Below are 15642 nucleotides of genomic sequence, written 5' to 3' on the forward strand. Positions count from 1 at the left end.
CGTCTCCTTCCACACTTCATCCATTCCCCCACGACTATATATCCACTTTTCCACCTTCAAAAAAACAAAAAAAGAATATCAAATTACATCATGTTTATTCACTAGTAAATTTTCTCTCTCTATATTTATATATCTATATATGGAAGGTGGTGAGATTCCGGAGTATTTTATGTGTCCGATCTCGCTTCAAATCATGAAGGATCCCGTCACGGCGGCGTCCGGCATAACCTACGACAGGGACAGCATCGAAAAATGGTTGTCCGATGGTCGGGGGACTATGTTGTGTCCGGTGACGAAGCAGCCGTTGCCGAGAGGCGCGGAGTTAACGCCCAATCACACTCTCCACCGCCTCATTCAGTCGTGGGCCGCCGCCGGCGCAGCCGCCGGCGTCCACCGGATTCCGCCGCCTAATCCTCCTCTAACCAAGGCTTACGCCGTTAACCTAGTCCGGGCCCTCTCCGTCCCGATCCTCCGTTTGAAAGCGCTGCGGAAGCTGGATATGGTGGCGGCGGAGAGCGAGAGGAATCGGAAGTTCATGGCGGAGGCCGGCGTGGTTAAGGAGATGTTGTCGTTTGTTGTCGAGTGTTACAAAGAAGGAAAAACCGCCGGACTGGAAGAAGCTCTCAGAATTCTTTATTTAATGAGAAACTTTTCCGGGGAACTGAGCCAATTTGTTTCGTCGGAAAATGATCGGATTCTGGACTCGTTTTTATGGGTTTTGGATAATTATGATCCCGCCGGAGATATAAAAACGCATGCATTGTGCGTGTTGAGAACGTTAATGGCGAAAGGGGATTATTCCGCCGCGCTGCTAGAGAGGCTAAAACCGGAGCTCCTGAAGAAACTAGTGACCATTCTAAGGGAATCAGAAAAAAACAAGATGAATCCGCAAGGAATCAACGCCGCCTTACACGTCATGTCGGCGGCCTGTCACTGGGGGAGAAACCGGGCCGCCATGAACGAATCCGGGGCGGTGTTCGAGCTCATCGAGGTGGAAATAAACAACTCCCGTGAAAACAAAACCACGGAGCTAGTTCTGGGCATCTTATCCCACCTCTGCTGCTGCGCCGACGGGAGAGCGCAGCTGGTGGGCCACGCGGCGGGGATAGCGGCGGTGAGCCACGCGATCCTGAAGGTGTCGGCGAGGGCGGACGATGAGGCGCTGCGGGTGCTGTCGTCGATATCTAGGTTTTCGGCGACGAGTAGAGTGATCGGAGAGATGGCGAGGGTGGGGACGGTGGCGAAGCTTTGCATGGTGCTTCAGGCGAACTGTGCATCTTCGTTGAAGGATAAAGCAAGAGAGATTCTGCGAACCCATTCTGATATTTGGAAGGATTCGCCTTGTGTTGAAATGCTTGCTACCTTCACAGTACAAGGTGTGCTACCACCTCATCACCATCATCCATTTCAATCCTAGCTTCCATCTTTTCATATCACACACCAAAATCGTGTGTGTATATATACACTGTATATACAAATTATTTGTGCATTACATAAGTAACAAGTTGATATGTTTTCATACTCTAAAAATTAAATATTTATAGTTGTATTTCTTACTTGAATATCTAAAAATTAAAGAACAGCCATCTTTTATATATATATATATATATATATATATATATATATATATATAGAGAGAGAGAGAGAGAGAGGCATGCTGCATGTCTTGAAAAGAATAATCGGATAGATGAAGGTCCTGTTTGGTAAATGGTTGTTAGTTGTTAGTTGATTGGCTTAATTAGATGGTATAACTAGTTGATGACATTGGCTAATCGTAGAAAAGTCGTTGGTAAATTAGTGTTAGTTGATAGTTATTATAATTTCTTTTTTTAAAAAGTTAATTGAAAAAAGTTGTTTTGAGTAGCTTTTTGAATTTTAGCATTTTGGAGTTACAAAAAAAGCTAATTAACCAAACACTTATATTGATTACTATTTTACTAAATAGGGCCTAAGCATAATTTTGATACTAAGGAGTCAGTAGTCTGATTTTTGTCAAAACTGAATTGGTGTCGTCCCATCCAAAAGAGGTGCCTACAATTCAACGAGGGAATTAGTCACTGTATTCGACGGTGAAAAACCTTGGGTAAACCAACAAAACAATATAAATATTATTGATATCTTATCAATTTTTTATGATCAACAAATTTTTGTGGTTTGTATTACATGGTTTAGAGGATAAAGAATATCTCAAATAAAAAAAAATATTATTAAAAAAAAAAAACAACTTAGGATCAAGTGACCCAAAATGAGATAGCTAGAAAGAAAAGATTGCACATGCATGAATTTATTGAATACCGAATCAGTCTTGGTCTACTTTTTTTTTTTTTTTTTTTTGAAAATAACAGTCTTGGTCTACTTAAAGTTAGGTAAGGGTACATATAGAACTGTGGCCCTGTATGGCTAGTAATTTTATTTTTTCCCCCCATATTATGCACATCTAGCTATATGTTCAATATTTTAATTAATGAATTTCTTATAATCATGATATATGTAGAATCTAGAGTAAGAATTTCCTTAGGATTGACACTAAGGTTTGACCAAATATCTATGCATTAATGGGTATTTAATTCTAGCACAAAACTTTATATAAAACCGTTGTATAATATTTTTTTAAAACAAATAAATACAATACTAGTTTAAATAACTTTTTTAATGAATGTAAGTATATTACATATATATCACATGACAGTTACCAACTAATGATAACGTAACAAAAATATAATATTTATTCATATAATTTTAAAAAATATTTTATTTTAACTAAAAAATACTACATATATATCACATGAGAGAGTTACTAATTAATGATTTGGTGATATATAGAACATATTACAATTTACAAGTAAGAAAACTTTTAAAATATATTTTTGATCATTCAAACTCAGATTTTAAAAATTTTTAATACCCGATAAGGAACTAGTGAACTCATTTTTGCATGTAAGGAGCAATACTTTATGAAGCACCGCAACGATAAAAATGAATTTTAATGTTTATACTTTTTTTTTTTTTGAATGAACTTTTTTTTGAATTTTAATGTTTATACTTAATACTAATATTTTATATGTGTGATGCATAAAAATATATACCTATACTTATAATTAAAGTTAAAATATTTATTATATTAAAATATTTGTTTAATTCATATATAATTGATAAAAGTCCGTATATCATATCATATCAATTGTTATATCGTGCACTTAGACACACAATGTATTGTATGCTCTAAAAATCTCATATTTCTTATGTACATAATTGTATAATAGAATACACATAAACTCTTAGCATAATACACATAATCTTAACATAATACATAATACACATGAACTCTTAACGTAATACACATGAACTCTTAACATAATACACATAAACTCTTAACATAATACACATAAACTCTTAACATAATACACATAAACTCTTAGGCGCACAATACATTGTGCACAATATAATTTGTCATATCATATCATCATTGAAAGACAAATAATTATAATATATATATGATTAATATTATTAAAATAAAACTTTTAGATATAATAAATTACTAAATATAATTATAATAATATTTTAATTAAAAACTAAATGAAATCAAACTTATTCACTATATTACTCCAATATATAATGTCTACACACATTATTACCATTGAAATATATATATATATATATATATATATATATATATATATATATATATATATATATATATATATGAAAAGATATTACATATACATGTGCATGGTAATAATAAAAAACATACAAAAATTATAACAATAGAGATATTTTTGTTCAAAAAATTATATAATACAACTCTATAGCATAATGTATTTTAAAAAATTCACAGAAAAAACAAACATAAATGGCGTATAACCTAAATTGAGACTTATTAGTTATTATGTTTTTTAGATTTTAGGTTAGATAATGTTTACAAAAAGGATTGGTAACTAGTTTGCATTATGAAGCATGGGGACTATTGTAATCAAATTTATAGGAGTTCTTTTTTCTTCTTTTTTTTTTGTGCATCAGTATTCAGTAGCGAACATTCTGACTGTGTAACAGCTCAACAACAGCAGCAACGACACCCTTTCCCTCGGTTGAAATGTCAAGGCCAGGCTCCTCAATTTTTCTCTTCAGAAGTTTATCAAGCTCTCCCCTCAATTTCTGCAGTTTCACAAATGAGCTTAAGGCTAAAACACAGCAATAAAATGAGAGAAAGCACCTTTCAAAGGTATTATCAGAATTACCTTTATTAATTCCAGCACGCTCTTTGACGCAGAGAAGTGAAGGTACCCCCCGAGCATTTCAATACCATCTCCGCTTTTACTAGGAATCAGATTACCACCAAACATAAGAAGCGTGTAGTCTGATATGTTTGTCGAGTCTCTTATGAAGATGCTGCTTGTTTTGACCTTTTCGCTGTAGACCAAGAAAGGGAGAGGGAAGAGATGAACACTGGCATTGACAGATGCTGGATGAATATCAACTTTTCCAACATCCTTGGAGTAAAATGCTGTGCGTTTTCCTCTTCTTTTGCACTGAACAACGTTAGGGTAGAGCCCAGCACAGAGGATTGCACATACCATCTCCAAATCATTACTGTATTCATTGTAAGCCTGCAGACAGAATAGTATCTTTTAATTGCAAAGCCCATTGGATTTGGCTCTAATTCACCAGACTAGAACAATCAATAAGCCTAGACAGTATCAGCTTGTACTTATTTGGAAACAAGTCCAGGTGGCACATTATTTTGCATGCAAGGATTTCTAAATGAAATGTTCAACCAAAACATATTTGGAAATAAATACTTACCTGCGGACCTTTGGATTTATCAATAAAACCAATATCAGAAAGAAGATCCAGAAATTGCATTCTCATATCTGACATCATTTGCATGGTTATTGGTGACAAGAAGTTTTCCCAACAGAAGGCTCTTTCCTGACCCTGCCGCTTAGCATCTTTCCATCCTTCATAAGCTTTGAGAAGTGCAATATGGTCACTGTTTCAAAAAGAAGAGGGGGGGGGGGGGGGGGGGGGGGGGGTTGATTTTTTGCATCAGTAAAAGATTATGAGTAATTCAAGGCAAAGAGCAGTGTAGATAAGCTTCAAGGCTTAACCTGCAAGAATCACCAGCAAAGGATCTTTTCGCAGCATCTGCTTCCTCTTTCCTATTTATAGGAAGGACAAATGGATCTCGATGTGCAAGAGCAGCAGCAATTGTCAGTGCAGGGTTTAGGCATCGGAAGAAGGAACCCATCAGAAGCATTTTTCCAATATTTGGGTCCAAAGGCAAAGTGCATAAGTGGCGCCCTGTTGAGTAAAATTAGTTCATGTGGCAGTAAAATCTCCAATCTGTAAAATGTTGAAATAGATCTTGCGACATTACTTACCAAGTGGAGTAAGCTCCTCTGCATCATCTAGAGCTCCAATTGTTTGGAGAAGTTCAATAGCATTTTGAACAGAGAGAGGATCTGGAGGTTGAAGTGCCTTGTTCAGAAATGAACTGATAGCTCCCAACTGTAAGCTCTTAATATGGAGGCAAAGCTCTTGTAAAGGTGTACGAAGAATCTCAGGAAGTTGATATTCAAGCATAGCATCATGTAGTAGTTTTGGGTACAATCTATAACAAACACCAGGTTGCACACGACCAGCACGACCACGCCTCTATGGTTTTCCAACAGTAATACCATTAACCAATAAGTTGGAGAAAGTAAAATTTCTACATAGCAACCAGCAGCATTCTCAAAAATGAATATACCAATCAAGTGTGAAAGTTTTAGAGCATAACTAGAATACCTGATGTGCTGAGGCCTTTGAAATCCATGATGGTAATAAACAAGCCAGTTTGTTAAGTGCATCATAACTAGTCTCTTTAGCCTTTCCACAGTCAATGACATACACTACATCATCAATAGTTATACTGCTTTCTGCAATATTTGTTGCAAGAACAATTTTCCTGCAAGAATAGATAATTGAAAAAATTCCAGTATAAAATACTGTTCCCACCAAGCCAATAACACAAAATGTTGAGTGAGGGGGGAGGGTTGGCGTGTTTTTTTAATCTCATCATCTCTGTAGTGATAATGGACTATGATTATAGCAACTTTTGAACCATTTCATAAGTAGAAGTCCACTAGGGCAATGAGCATGTTAATGAAGCAAGAAATAATTTGAGATAGATTTAAGCACAACATTTCGCCTATAATGTTCAATTTAGACCATGTACTATTAAATTGGTCAATTTATCCCCCTTATAATATTATTATAAAAACATAACAATTCGATAAAATTGTTAACATTGTTAAGTTTGCTTATAAGATGATGCAGATCCCATATCATTTTTTAGAGGGGAGGGAAGAACTAACTTGGTAAGTGTCCATTCTTGCCTCCTGCTTACAAAAACCCTAATATTTTTTGTTAATATTTGGGAGCAATAGGCCTCAACCGAATCTCTATTTGTTTCCATTGAATTTGATATGCATTACAATACATTGGATCTTGAAAATGGTGCTAATGTGGATCTCAACATCAATTCTATTATGTCTTGCTCGTCAGGTTATATTTTTTCTTTTTAAAAAGATGATATGACATCCACAACGTAATGCTCTTCTAACAGTGTTAACCAATTTTACCTTATCATTATAATTTTAATAGTATAGGGATAAAATCAACCAACTTTATAGTTCAGGAACGAAATTGAGCATTTTACACTAGTACTTAAACCTGTGAAATATTATTAGCCCAGAATTTCTCATGTTTTTTTATCACAGATGTAACTGTGGAAATAGGATGGGATAAAGAACTTGGGGTTGGGGAAATACAGCAGAAAATGAAGTTAAACAGAAAATAATTTACATATATGAAGTTCCAAAAATAACCAAAAAGAGGAAAAGGTATATGCTTACCTAACATTAGGGGGTGGGCGATCAAATATTTCTCGCTGGTTAACTGTAGGCATTGAGCCATGTAGAGGGAGAACTAAAAACTTTTTTGAATCTCCAAGGAAATTATTGACTTTAATTTTATCAAGCAGCTTGGAAATATCATCCCAACCAGTAAGAAAAACAAGAATTGCACCATCACCTTCATGACAACAGATATGCTGAATAGTCGCTTCCACCTACTCCAGAAAAGTGATAAAAATTGATGACATTAAAGGCAAAGCAAAAGGGCATGCAATTGTAAAGGCTTCATTAAGGACTCTAAACCCTTGATAAGCAACTCTTTGTATTTCAAATAGGTGGTAAATTTGATAAAATGGTTCTTCTTGTAAGATCATTGTCAAAGAGGTGAGCATATTGATATTTGATACTCTCCCCAACAATGTGAGGCATGCACCTGGAGTTTTAATAGACAACCACTCTACAAAATTTAATTCAAGGAAAAAAAAAAAGGTTAACAAAGAAGATACATACAAGGCCCAAATCAAGCTGTGAACCTGACCAAGCTTCAAGAGATTGTCTTGTTGTCATGCTGTAGCCCTTGTAACGGGAATCAATGTCCACATCCTACACATCAGAAGACTCTGGGATAAGGTTCTTGTTTATAACAGCAGCACATCACATTTTAAACAAAGCCTTTTATATTCAATTATATGCATGTGTTATGAGAAAACAATACAAAATGCATCAACAATTTAATACCAGCAGTCCATTGAATATAAAGATTAAGCAAGTCTTTCTTTATCAATTTACATCACAACGCAGTGGTAGTCAAGCAAATTAAAATTTCTTGTCCATCTGTTTCAAAAGACTTAGGATCCTTATGCCCAGAAAAGTGTCATCATTCCACCAATGCTAAAGAAAGATAAACTTTTTAATTTATGTTCATGGTAATTAAAAGTTAAAAAGCATGCCTCAAATAACTCAGTCAAAGGATCTTTCTTAGATTCTTGTTGACGGTGCCTTCTCCTTGAGTTTCCCTGAACATTGTCGTACTCTGGCTTTATTCTGTAACGGGTTTTTTCTAATACATCTTCTAGAAATAATTCTGATACAGGATAGGTTAGTCCCTGCAAACATTAAATCAGATTAATCATAAAATACAATGGGTTTCAGTGGCTTTAATATTTTGAAACATGTGAAACTAAAATACCGGGATATGAATTGTGGGTGCATTTCCAAAGTACTTGGAAAACAGCTCAGCATTAATGGTAGCACTCATCAGAATGAGACGCAGATCAGGACGCCGGGGAAGAAGGTCACGTAGAATTATTAGAAGAAAATCTTCATCCATGCCTCGTTCATGAATTTCATCGACCAACAAATGGGTAATTCCAGTTATACATGGGTCCTGAACCTATTATTAAGAAAATAGGGAAAAAAAAAAACTCTGGTAAAATTCCTCAATGGATTGATTTCAGAAAATAACTACATTGCAAGGACAAACAGAAATAATGCCCATATAGATTTTTCAACATTTTTCCCTGTATAGTACAGGACTTGATATCTTAATTTGGTTCACTATTATCTATAATTTTTATTTAAAAGAAAAAAAAAATCTGATTATCATGCATCCACCAAGCTAGGCAAGAAAAAACATTATTATAATTTAAAAGCCAAACATCAGTACAATATACATATGTTCTCTCCTGTACTTGAAACAAGAAAAGAAACTGAACTCATAAAGCCAGAACAAAAAACTCCTCTTTATAATGAACAGTAAAATTAGCATTGTACTAAGATCCAAATACCAGTTGACGCAGCAGCACCCCTGTCGTACAAAACAATAACCTTGTTTCAGCAGACCGCTTTGACTCCAGCCGGATCTGGTAACCAACAGTTTCTCCTAGATTTTCACCCCTTTCAGAGGAGATTCGAGCTGCAACAGATATGGCAGATATACGACGAGGTTGCGTACAAATTATGTTGCAATTGGCTCCACGTGAAGATGCTATCTCTTCCTCCAAAATGAATTGAGGAAGCTGAGTGGTTTTCCCACAGCCAGTCTCTCCTGATACTACCAGTACCTGTGTATCAATAGTGACTAGCATTCATAACCTTTTCCAAAACCACTAAATCACAGTTGTGCACCAAAACCTCTAGAAAAATAATTATATCAAATAACAGAAACATAGGGCCCATTTACTTCAGTTTTTAATTTTCTAGTTTTTCAGTTTTCATTCCATGTTTTCTGTTCAGAAAACTTGTTTACTAATAACACTCATTTTTCCAAATTTATATTTTTAGATCATAACATAACATTATAAAAATAACACAAGTCCAATTTTGAGTAATTTTTTAGACCTTATATTTAAAATATATTTGGATTTGTTTGGTTTAAATGGAATAAATATAATTCTTACTTTTGAGTCTAATATATGTAAGATTTTAACATTCGATATCTGAACCAAAATTTTAAAAATCAGTTCAAATTATAATTTTTAGTTTAGACAATATGAATTTTTTTTTACCTAAATATTTTTGGATATGTTCGTTTGAGTGAAACATATATATTTTTACTTTCAAGCCTAATATATGTGAAATTTTAATATCTAATATCCGGACCAAACTTATGTTAGGATATAGCATAACAAAAAATACCCAAACCAAAGATCTATTGAGTTCATCCAAAATCTAAAAATCGATTTAGATTTCGAATTTTAATTCCGATAATTTGAATAATGTGTAACCTTAAATGTAAGTAAATAAGTTATATTTATACGGAGTATAAGTAAATGAGAGTATAAGGGATAAAAGATGATAATGAATGTTGTCATAGTAATGGATAGATATGTAAGTAGATAAAGGTTAAAATGTGGTAGGGATGTGATGGTAGTGGTAGATATATAGTCAAGTAGGTGATAGGGGTTCTTTGTTCCATAGGAGAAAAAAAAAAAAAAAGTATTCTCCAGTTTTCCAAAAAACAGGAAAACTGTTTCCAATTTTCAAAATGGAAAACTGTGCAAGTAAACATATTCTCTTTTTTTTCAGTTCTCTAGAAATTTAAAAAAATTCTTCAGGTAGTGAACGGGCACATAATCTCCTCAAAATAAACTAGTGTTATAGCAAAAAAAGGTTGCTCAAATGCTGTACCTGATTTGATGCAACTGCTTTCAAAAACTCAGATTTTACTTTAAATGCTGGAAGTTTTTCTCTGAATGACATCATTGCCTTAACATTATCAGTTGCCTGTAAGGAAAATGAATTATATATAAATGCAATAGCAAAACAGAAATACTATTTATATCAGTGATGACCTAAAGCACTTTATGCATACCTTCAGCTTTTCTTGTTTCTGTTTAAGTTCAGCGTTAAGTCTCTCCTTGGCACCATCACTCTCCAATGTAGCGGCAGCTCTTGCAGCATGTACAGCATTAGATGATACATTGGCAGTATATGAGTGTGTAGAAGAGGAATTTCCATCAGACACAGATGCTTGTGAACTGCTCAATAGATTTCCAACTTTTCTCTCAATCTCCGTAGACATTCGTATCTATGAGACACATAAAGTTAAAATAACACATTAAATGACAGCTTTCCACCATAGATGCTACCCAAGAGACCCCCAACCCCCAATGGAGTGGAGAAAATTAGAAAAGAAAAGTTTAACATGTTCAACCACCTCCTGTGTTGATCCATGGCGCTCATCAAGATCTGCCCGGTAATTAGGTAATGGAACTTTGCTCACAACAAGTGCCTTACCCTTGTTATACGCATGACTTTCTTCCCAAAAATAAAAGACCAGAAGACAAAAATTAGCATTGCCTTCATTATATCAAGCTTTAGACTGTAAATTGACACTGAAACACGTTAGGATTGAGGGGAGGGGAAGACAACAACATCATTAAAGTCTATTGTTTGAAATATATTATATACGCTCAGTCTGCTCATGCCATTTGTAGTATTCTCAAAACTCCACAAATCAACTTCTTTCTATTTTGCACAGTAACCAATTACCATATAAAAGACTACAGTGTCTTAGGATTGAAAATGATAAGCTATGGTTACAAAGAAAGCAAATCACAGACAATAGATATTAAATTAAATTGAAAGTAAAGAATAGAAATAAGCTACAATATGGTAAATTCAGTACATAACAAACCAAAAAATTCATTAAATTAACGATTGCCAATTACCAATATATATTATTCAAAATCCACTTACAAGTGAAGTCCGAAATGATATGCCATATCAGACAACTTTCCCTGATCATCCCTGCTAAAGTTTCTCTTAATTATCATCTCCTGCTCTCCTCCTCTCTTGAACTGCTCAATTTTTCCCAACCACTCATTCTCGTTCATTACCTCCATCTGAGAAAATCAAATACGCGTTATTGGAAGGCAACAAAGCACCAGAATATGAACAAGCACAACTTGCAATAAACCACTAATATGCGCACAAAACAGGCTAAAATTCCTATAAATCGTATCATTTCTTCAGTTTCAAGAGTTTTTTTTTTTTAAAGCCAAAAGCTATAAAAAAAAAAATGTAATTCTCTACGCATTGAGAGTTGTACCATCCCTGAGCTTTATACCAGAAATGTATCTGAAACCCTACTAAATGTACAGGAATGCGGTACCTCGGCAGCTTTCTGACGAAGACGCTCAGCTCGCCAGGCGGGGTCCCACCAGCGCTGCTCCCCACCTCGCCCTCCGCCACGGCCGCCCCCACCCCCGGCACCTCGCCCTCCTCCACCACCACCGCTGCGGCCGCGGCCAGCGCCGCCGCGACGGCCACCTTGGTAGTTGGGACGATTGGACATGGCTAAGGTCGGTACCCGACGACTACAGAGATTGTAGTTGCAGTTGCTTCGCGTAACTGAAAGCGGCTTGTACAAACGGAACTGAAAGGAAGTCGGACAGTAGAAGAGAAGTCGCAGTGACATTTATATGGCACACGTGCGAAGCAGACTGGCGAAAACTACCGTTTTAGGGAAGGGGAGACATAAAACTGAATCTCTTGGGCCATCTTGACATTGGGCTTGAAATAAAAATGAGAGTCTATTTTATATTTACTCGATAAATTTATAAGTTACAACAGTTTAAGAAAGTATAGACAGATATTTAGATATGAAATACAAAGCTTACTGAAATATAATAAAATTATAGATAACGACATAAAAAACAAGAACATTAAATTAAAATTTAAACAAGACATGATAAACGTGAATTACTTAAATATACTTTTAGCAATTACTATTAACTTTTTATCTAAATATATTGAACAAATACATAAACAACGAAGTGGCCTGAAAAAAGTTGAAGTAGAGAATTAAGATGAATCGGATAAGCTTAACTAAAGCCATGTGATGTCAAATTATTAGTTGTTGGCTTGGAAATAGGAAGAGTTATATGCTACAGTTTGTTGGGCATAGTTAACTAACTAACCCATCATACAATACCTTAGGGCTCATTTGGTTCGCGAAAAACATTTTAAGGGAATTGGAATTGAAATTCTATGGAAAAACAATTACTAAAAAGATGAATTTCATTGTTTGGTTGGTGGAGAAAGAATTACTGGGAATACTAATTCTATTGTTTGGTTATATTTGAAATTGTAAGGAATAACGAGTATAAAGACATATATGCCCCTACAAATTAATAAGAGTAATATAATTAAAAAAGAAAACAATGGTAAAATAGTCAAACCATATCACTTTTTCTTCCCATTTTCCATGAAAAACAAAATCCTTAGTCCAACCAAGGATTTTGTTTTCCTCAAATTTGAAGAATTCATTTTCCAATGGAAAATGAATTCCATAAACCAAACACCAAAAAATAACATTTTCCTTCACTTTAAGGAAAAAAATTTCCTTTGGAAAACATTTTTCATGAACCAAAGTCCCAAACATCCCCTTATTCTCTAATCATTTATCTTCAAAAATCATAATAGTAGTTATCTTAAGTACACAAAACATATATATGCACCTTCGTTCATCCCTACTTGAACAAATATAGTAGCAAAAACTATTGAGTTTGTATCTATAATGCGGAAATGTGTTTAGGTCAAACTCCGTTGATTGACAAATTTAAAGAAGGTTAACAGCAATTAACAATGAGATTTACTTATTAATTTGTAATTAATTAATTATTAACTAGATAGCTTACTAATAAGAATGTGAATACTATGTTATGAATGTGAATACTATGTTATGAAGCATATGCATGAAATATGTACAAAATATCTACATTCACTTTTTGGGTAACGTGCATAAAAAGTGACAAGCTAAATATTTTGTGATTACTTAATTATAATTTTTTACTAATATAATAAATAATTCACTTGTAGGTATTTTCAAGACACTATGACATGCTCTATTGAAGAAATATATGAAATAAGTGAAATGTGTACTAAGTATTTTAATAAAGAGGATGTATAATTTTATAGATTTGTGTGCATGTTATGTTGGAATACTAAGTTGTTGATGGTTGGATTATTTTTGTGGATTGTATTATACTCCTAAGTTGGATTATATTGTAGATTATATGTGTTCTAGTTTGGCTTATAAGTTATAGGAATAAGGTTCAAATTGGCCACTGAACGTAACCTGAAAATGCAATTAGGTTACTGAACGAAAATAAAGTGCAATTAGGTCACTGAACACTCCAAAAACGTGCAATTAGGCCACTGAACTCTCCAAACGTATGCAATTTCACCGGATAGCAGGTTACCTGCTTATGTGGCAGCTGAGTTGGCATTTTTAATAAATTTTAAATAATTTTTAATAATTAATTTTAATAATAAATTTTATAAAAAATTGAAAAAAAATAAATAAAAAATAAAATAAAGTCGTTTTTATTTAAAAAAAAAATTAAATAAAAATTTATTATTAAAATGTATTAAAAAATATTTAAAATTTATTAAAAATGACAACTCAGCTGCCGCGTAAGTAGATAATCTGCTAAAATTGAGGGTAACCTGCTGTCAGGTGAAATTGCACATTTTTTGAGTGTTCAGTGGCCTAATTGTACTTTTTTTTCGTTCAATGGCCTAATTGCATTTTCAGGTTACGTTCAGTGGCGAATTTAAACCTTATTCCTAAGTTATATTGTGGATGGTAGGTAGTAATTTGAATTTTATTAAGGATTGTGTTGATAGATAGTATTCTTAATATTATTATATGTAAAATTTATTGTACGTAGCAAGGTGAGAACAATATTGTAACTATAGGACTTTGTTCTTCAAAAGAACAAGACTCGATCTCACAACCTCCTTTATAAGGGAGTAACTTGGTGCCCTATACAGTTCCTAACATGTATGACTTTATTATAAAGAAAAAAAAAAGTTAAATTGACTCCTTAAATTAGACGGATAGTGTAATTGAGTTCCCTAAATATAAAAATTCCATTCAGATCACTCAAATGGATAAATTTGTTCTATTCAATTCAAATAAACTACATTGTTTGGTTGGAGGGAATTGCAATTCCCTCAATTCATTGAATTGCAATTCATAGGTCCCCCTATGAATTGCAATTCAATGAATTCATGCAAAGAGAAATGGAAGGAAAATACATATTTGTCATTGAATGTTATTATTAATATTATTACACAAAGGGTATTTTAGTCTTTATATCACTTCTCCCATTTTCATTATTCATCCCTACCAAACAACGTAATTGTAATTCCTACTTTATTCCCACCGAATTACAATTCCTTTCCCCCTTAATTCCTTCCTTCCAACCAAACGCATCGTTAGTGTTTTGTTTTTATTTGTTTACCCATAAATATATCCTTAACTTTCAAATTCTGTCTACACTCCTATTTCCTCTAAACTCTTACATTTATATTCCATCTCAAAATTCTCTACGTTTCTAATTCATATCACCACGTATTCAGTTATATATTGCACTTTAACACATTTTGTATTTGTAATTAACAATTTTTATATTTGTAAACAAATATATTGAAAGCACATCATACTGTAAATTATGAATCTGCTGTATAGAAATTATGAATCTACGGTTTAGAAATTATGAATTTAAAGTATAAATTTTATGAATCTACAGTATAGAAATGATGGATCTATAGTATATAAATTGTGAATCTACAGTATATAAATTATGAATATGGAACCGTGCCCACCTTGCAAGGTGGGCACGTGCTCACAGCATAACGTTCCAATTTTTGATTGATATGCTTACGTCGAATTCTTTCCATCGTTATACCGTGCACTAGGGCGTACAAAGCACTGTGCGCCCTGCGTCTCCCAAAACGACGTCGTTTTGTTAAGTTGTTAAAAAAAAACTCCTGTTTTAAATACACATAAACTCATAACAGAATACACATAAACTCATAACAGAATGCACATAATACATAATACACATAAATTCATAACACAATACACATAAACTTTTAACTGAATACACATAATGGGTTTGGTTAACATAATACACATAAACTCATAACACAATACACATAAAATTTTAACTGAATACACATAATGAGATTTGGTCTGTTCGAATGGACGAAATGACATCAGCATAATGTCAATATAAAACACGTGCGTTTTGTGCATGGACACACATTGCTATGTGCGCCGTGGTGCACGATATAAATTGCCGAATTCTTTTGCCAATACCAGAATAAAAATGCGTTCAGTGCAGGCCCATATATATATCAACAACTTAAATTGGGCCTCTAGTCCACAAGCATTTTTTCTTTATTATTATTATTATTGTTTTTTATTTTATTTTTTTGGAGAAAGTCCACAAGC

At 33.8% G+C, this 15642-nt stretch overlaps 2 protein-coding genes across 3 annotated transcripts in view; one reads left to right on the top strand and one right to left on the bottom strand.

Moving 5' to 3' along the window:
* LOC109151255 (E3 ubiquitin-protein ligase PUB24-like) overlaps nt 1-1530 on the top strand; it is an 11730-nt gene extending 10200 nt beyond the window's left edge. The window contains exon 2 of the mRNA XM_019299177.1: nt 147-1530. Within this exon, the coding sequence (XP_019154722.1) occupies nt 170-1417 (1248 nt within the window). The 5' untranslated portion in view covers nt 147-169 and the 3' untranslated portion in view covers nt 1418-1530. The remainder of the gene's footprint in view (nt 1-146) is intronic.
* Nucleotides 1531-3851: 2321 nt separating this feature from the next.
* LOC109150296 (DExH-box ATP-dependent RNA helicase DExH1) lies at nt 3852-11848 on the bottom strand. 2 transcript variants are annotated; one of them, XM_019298191.1, is made up of 16 exons: nt 11509-11848; nt 11094-11239; nt 10552-10648; nt 10207-10422; nt 10023-10118; nt 8681-8956; nt 8083-8286; nt 7844-7999; nt 7404-7496; nt 6894-7108; nt 5785-5944; nt 5379-5652; nt 5106-5298; nt 4801-4987; nt 4236-4604; nt 3852-4152 (listed from the first exon to the last, which is right to left on the bottom strand). In XM_019298191.1, exons 1-16 carry the CDS (start codon nt 11812-11814, stop codon nt 4021-4023), a joined length of 3120 nt encoding a protein of 1039 aa, XP_019153736.1. In that variant the 5' UTR covers nt 11815-11848; the 3' UTR covers nt 3852-4020. The 2 variants fall into 2 exon arrangements, with proteins under 2 accessions (XP_019153736.1, XP_019153740.1); XM_019298195.1 differs by having other exon boundaries at nt 10552-10652; nt 11509-11847.
* Nucleotides 11849-15642: the final 3794 nt, after the last annotated feature.

The sequence above is a fragment of the Ipomoea nil genome, unplaced genomic scaffold, assembly GCF_001879475.1.
Source record: "Ipomoea nil cultivar Tokyo-kokei standard unplaced genomic scaffold, Asagao_1.1 scaffold0268, whole genome shotgun sequence".
Taxonomy (NCBI): domain Eukaryota; kingdom Viridiplantae; phylum Streptophyta; class Magnoliopsida; order Solanales; family Convolvulaceae; genus Ipomoea; species Ipomoea nil.

Excerpts from the sequence above, each read along its gene's own strand:
- LOC109150296 (XM_019298191.1), bottom strand. The coding sequence starts at position 11,814 with ATGTCACTGCGACTTCTCTTCTACTGTCCGACTTCCTTTCAGTTCCGT. Across the intron at positions 7,497-7,843 it reads CTTTGACTGAGTTATTTGAG|GATGTGGACATTGATTCCCG; the intron begins GCATGCTTTTTA and ends TCTGATGTGTAG. Across the intron at positions 5,299-5,378 it reads AGAGGAGCTTACTCCACTTG|GGCGCCACTTATGCACTTTG; the intron begins GTAAGTAATGTC and ends TTTACTCAACAG.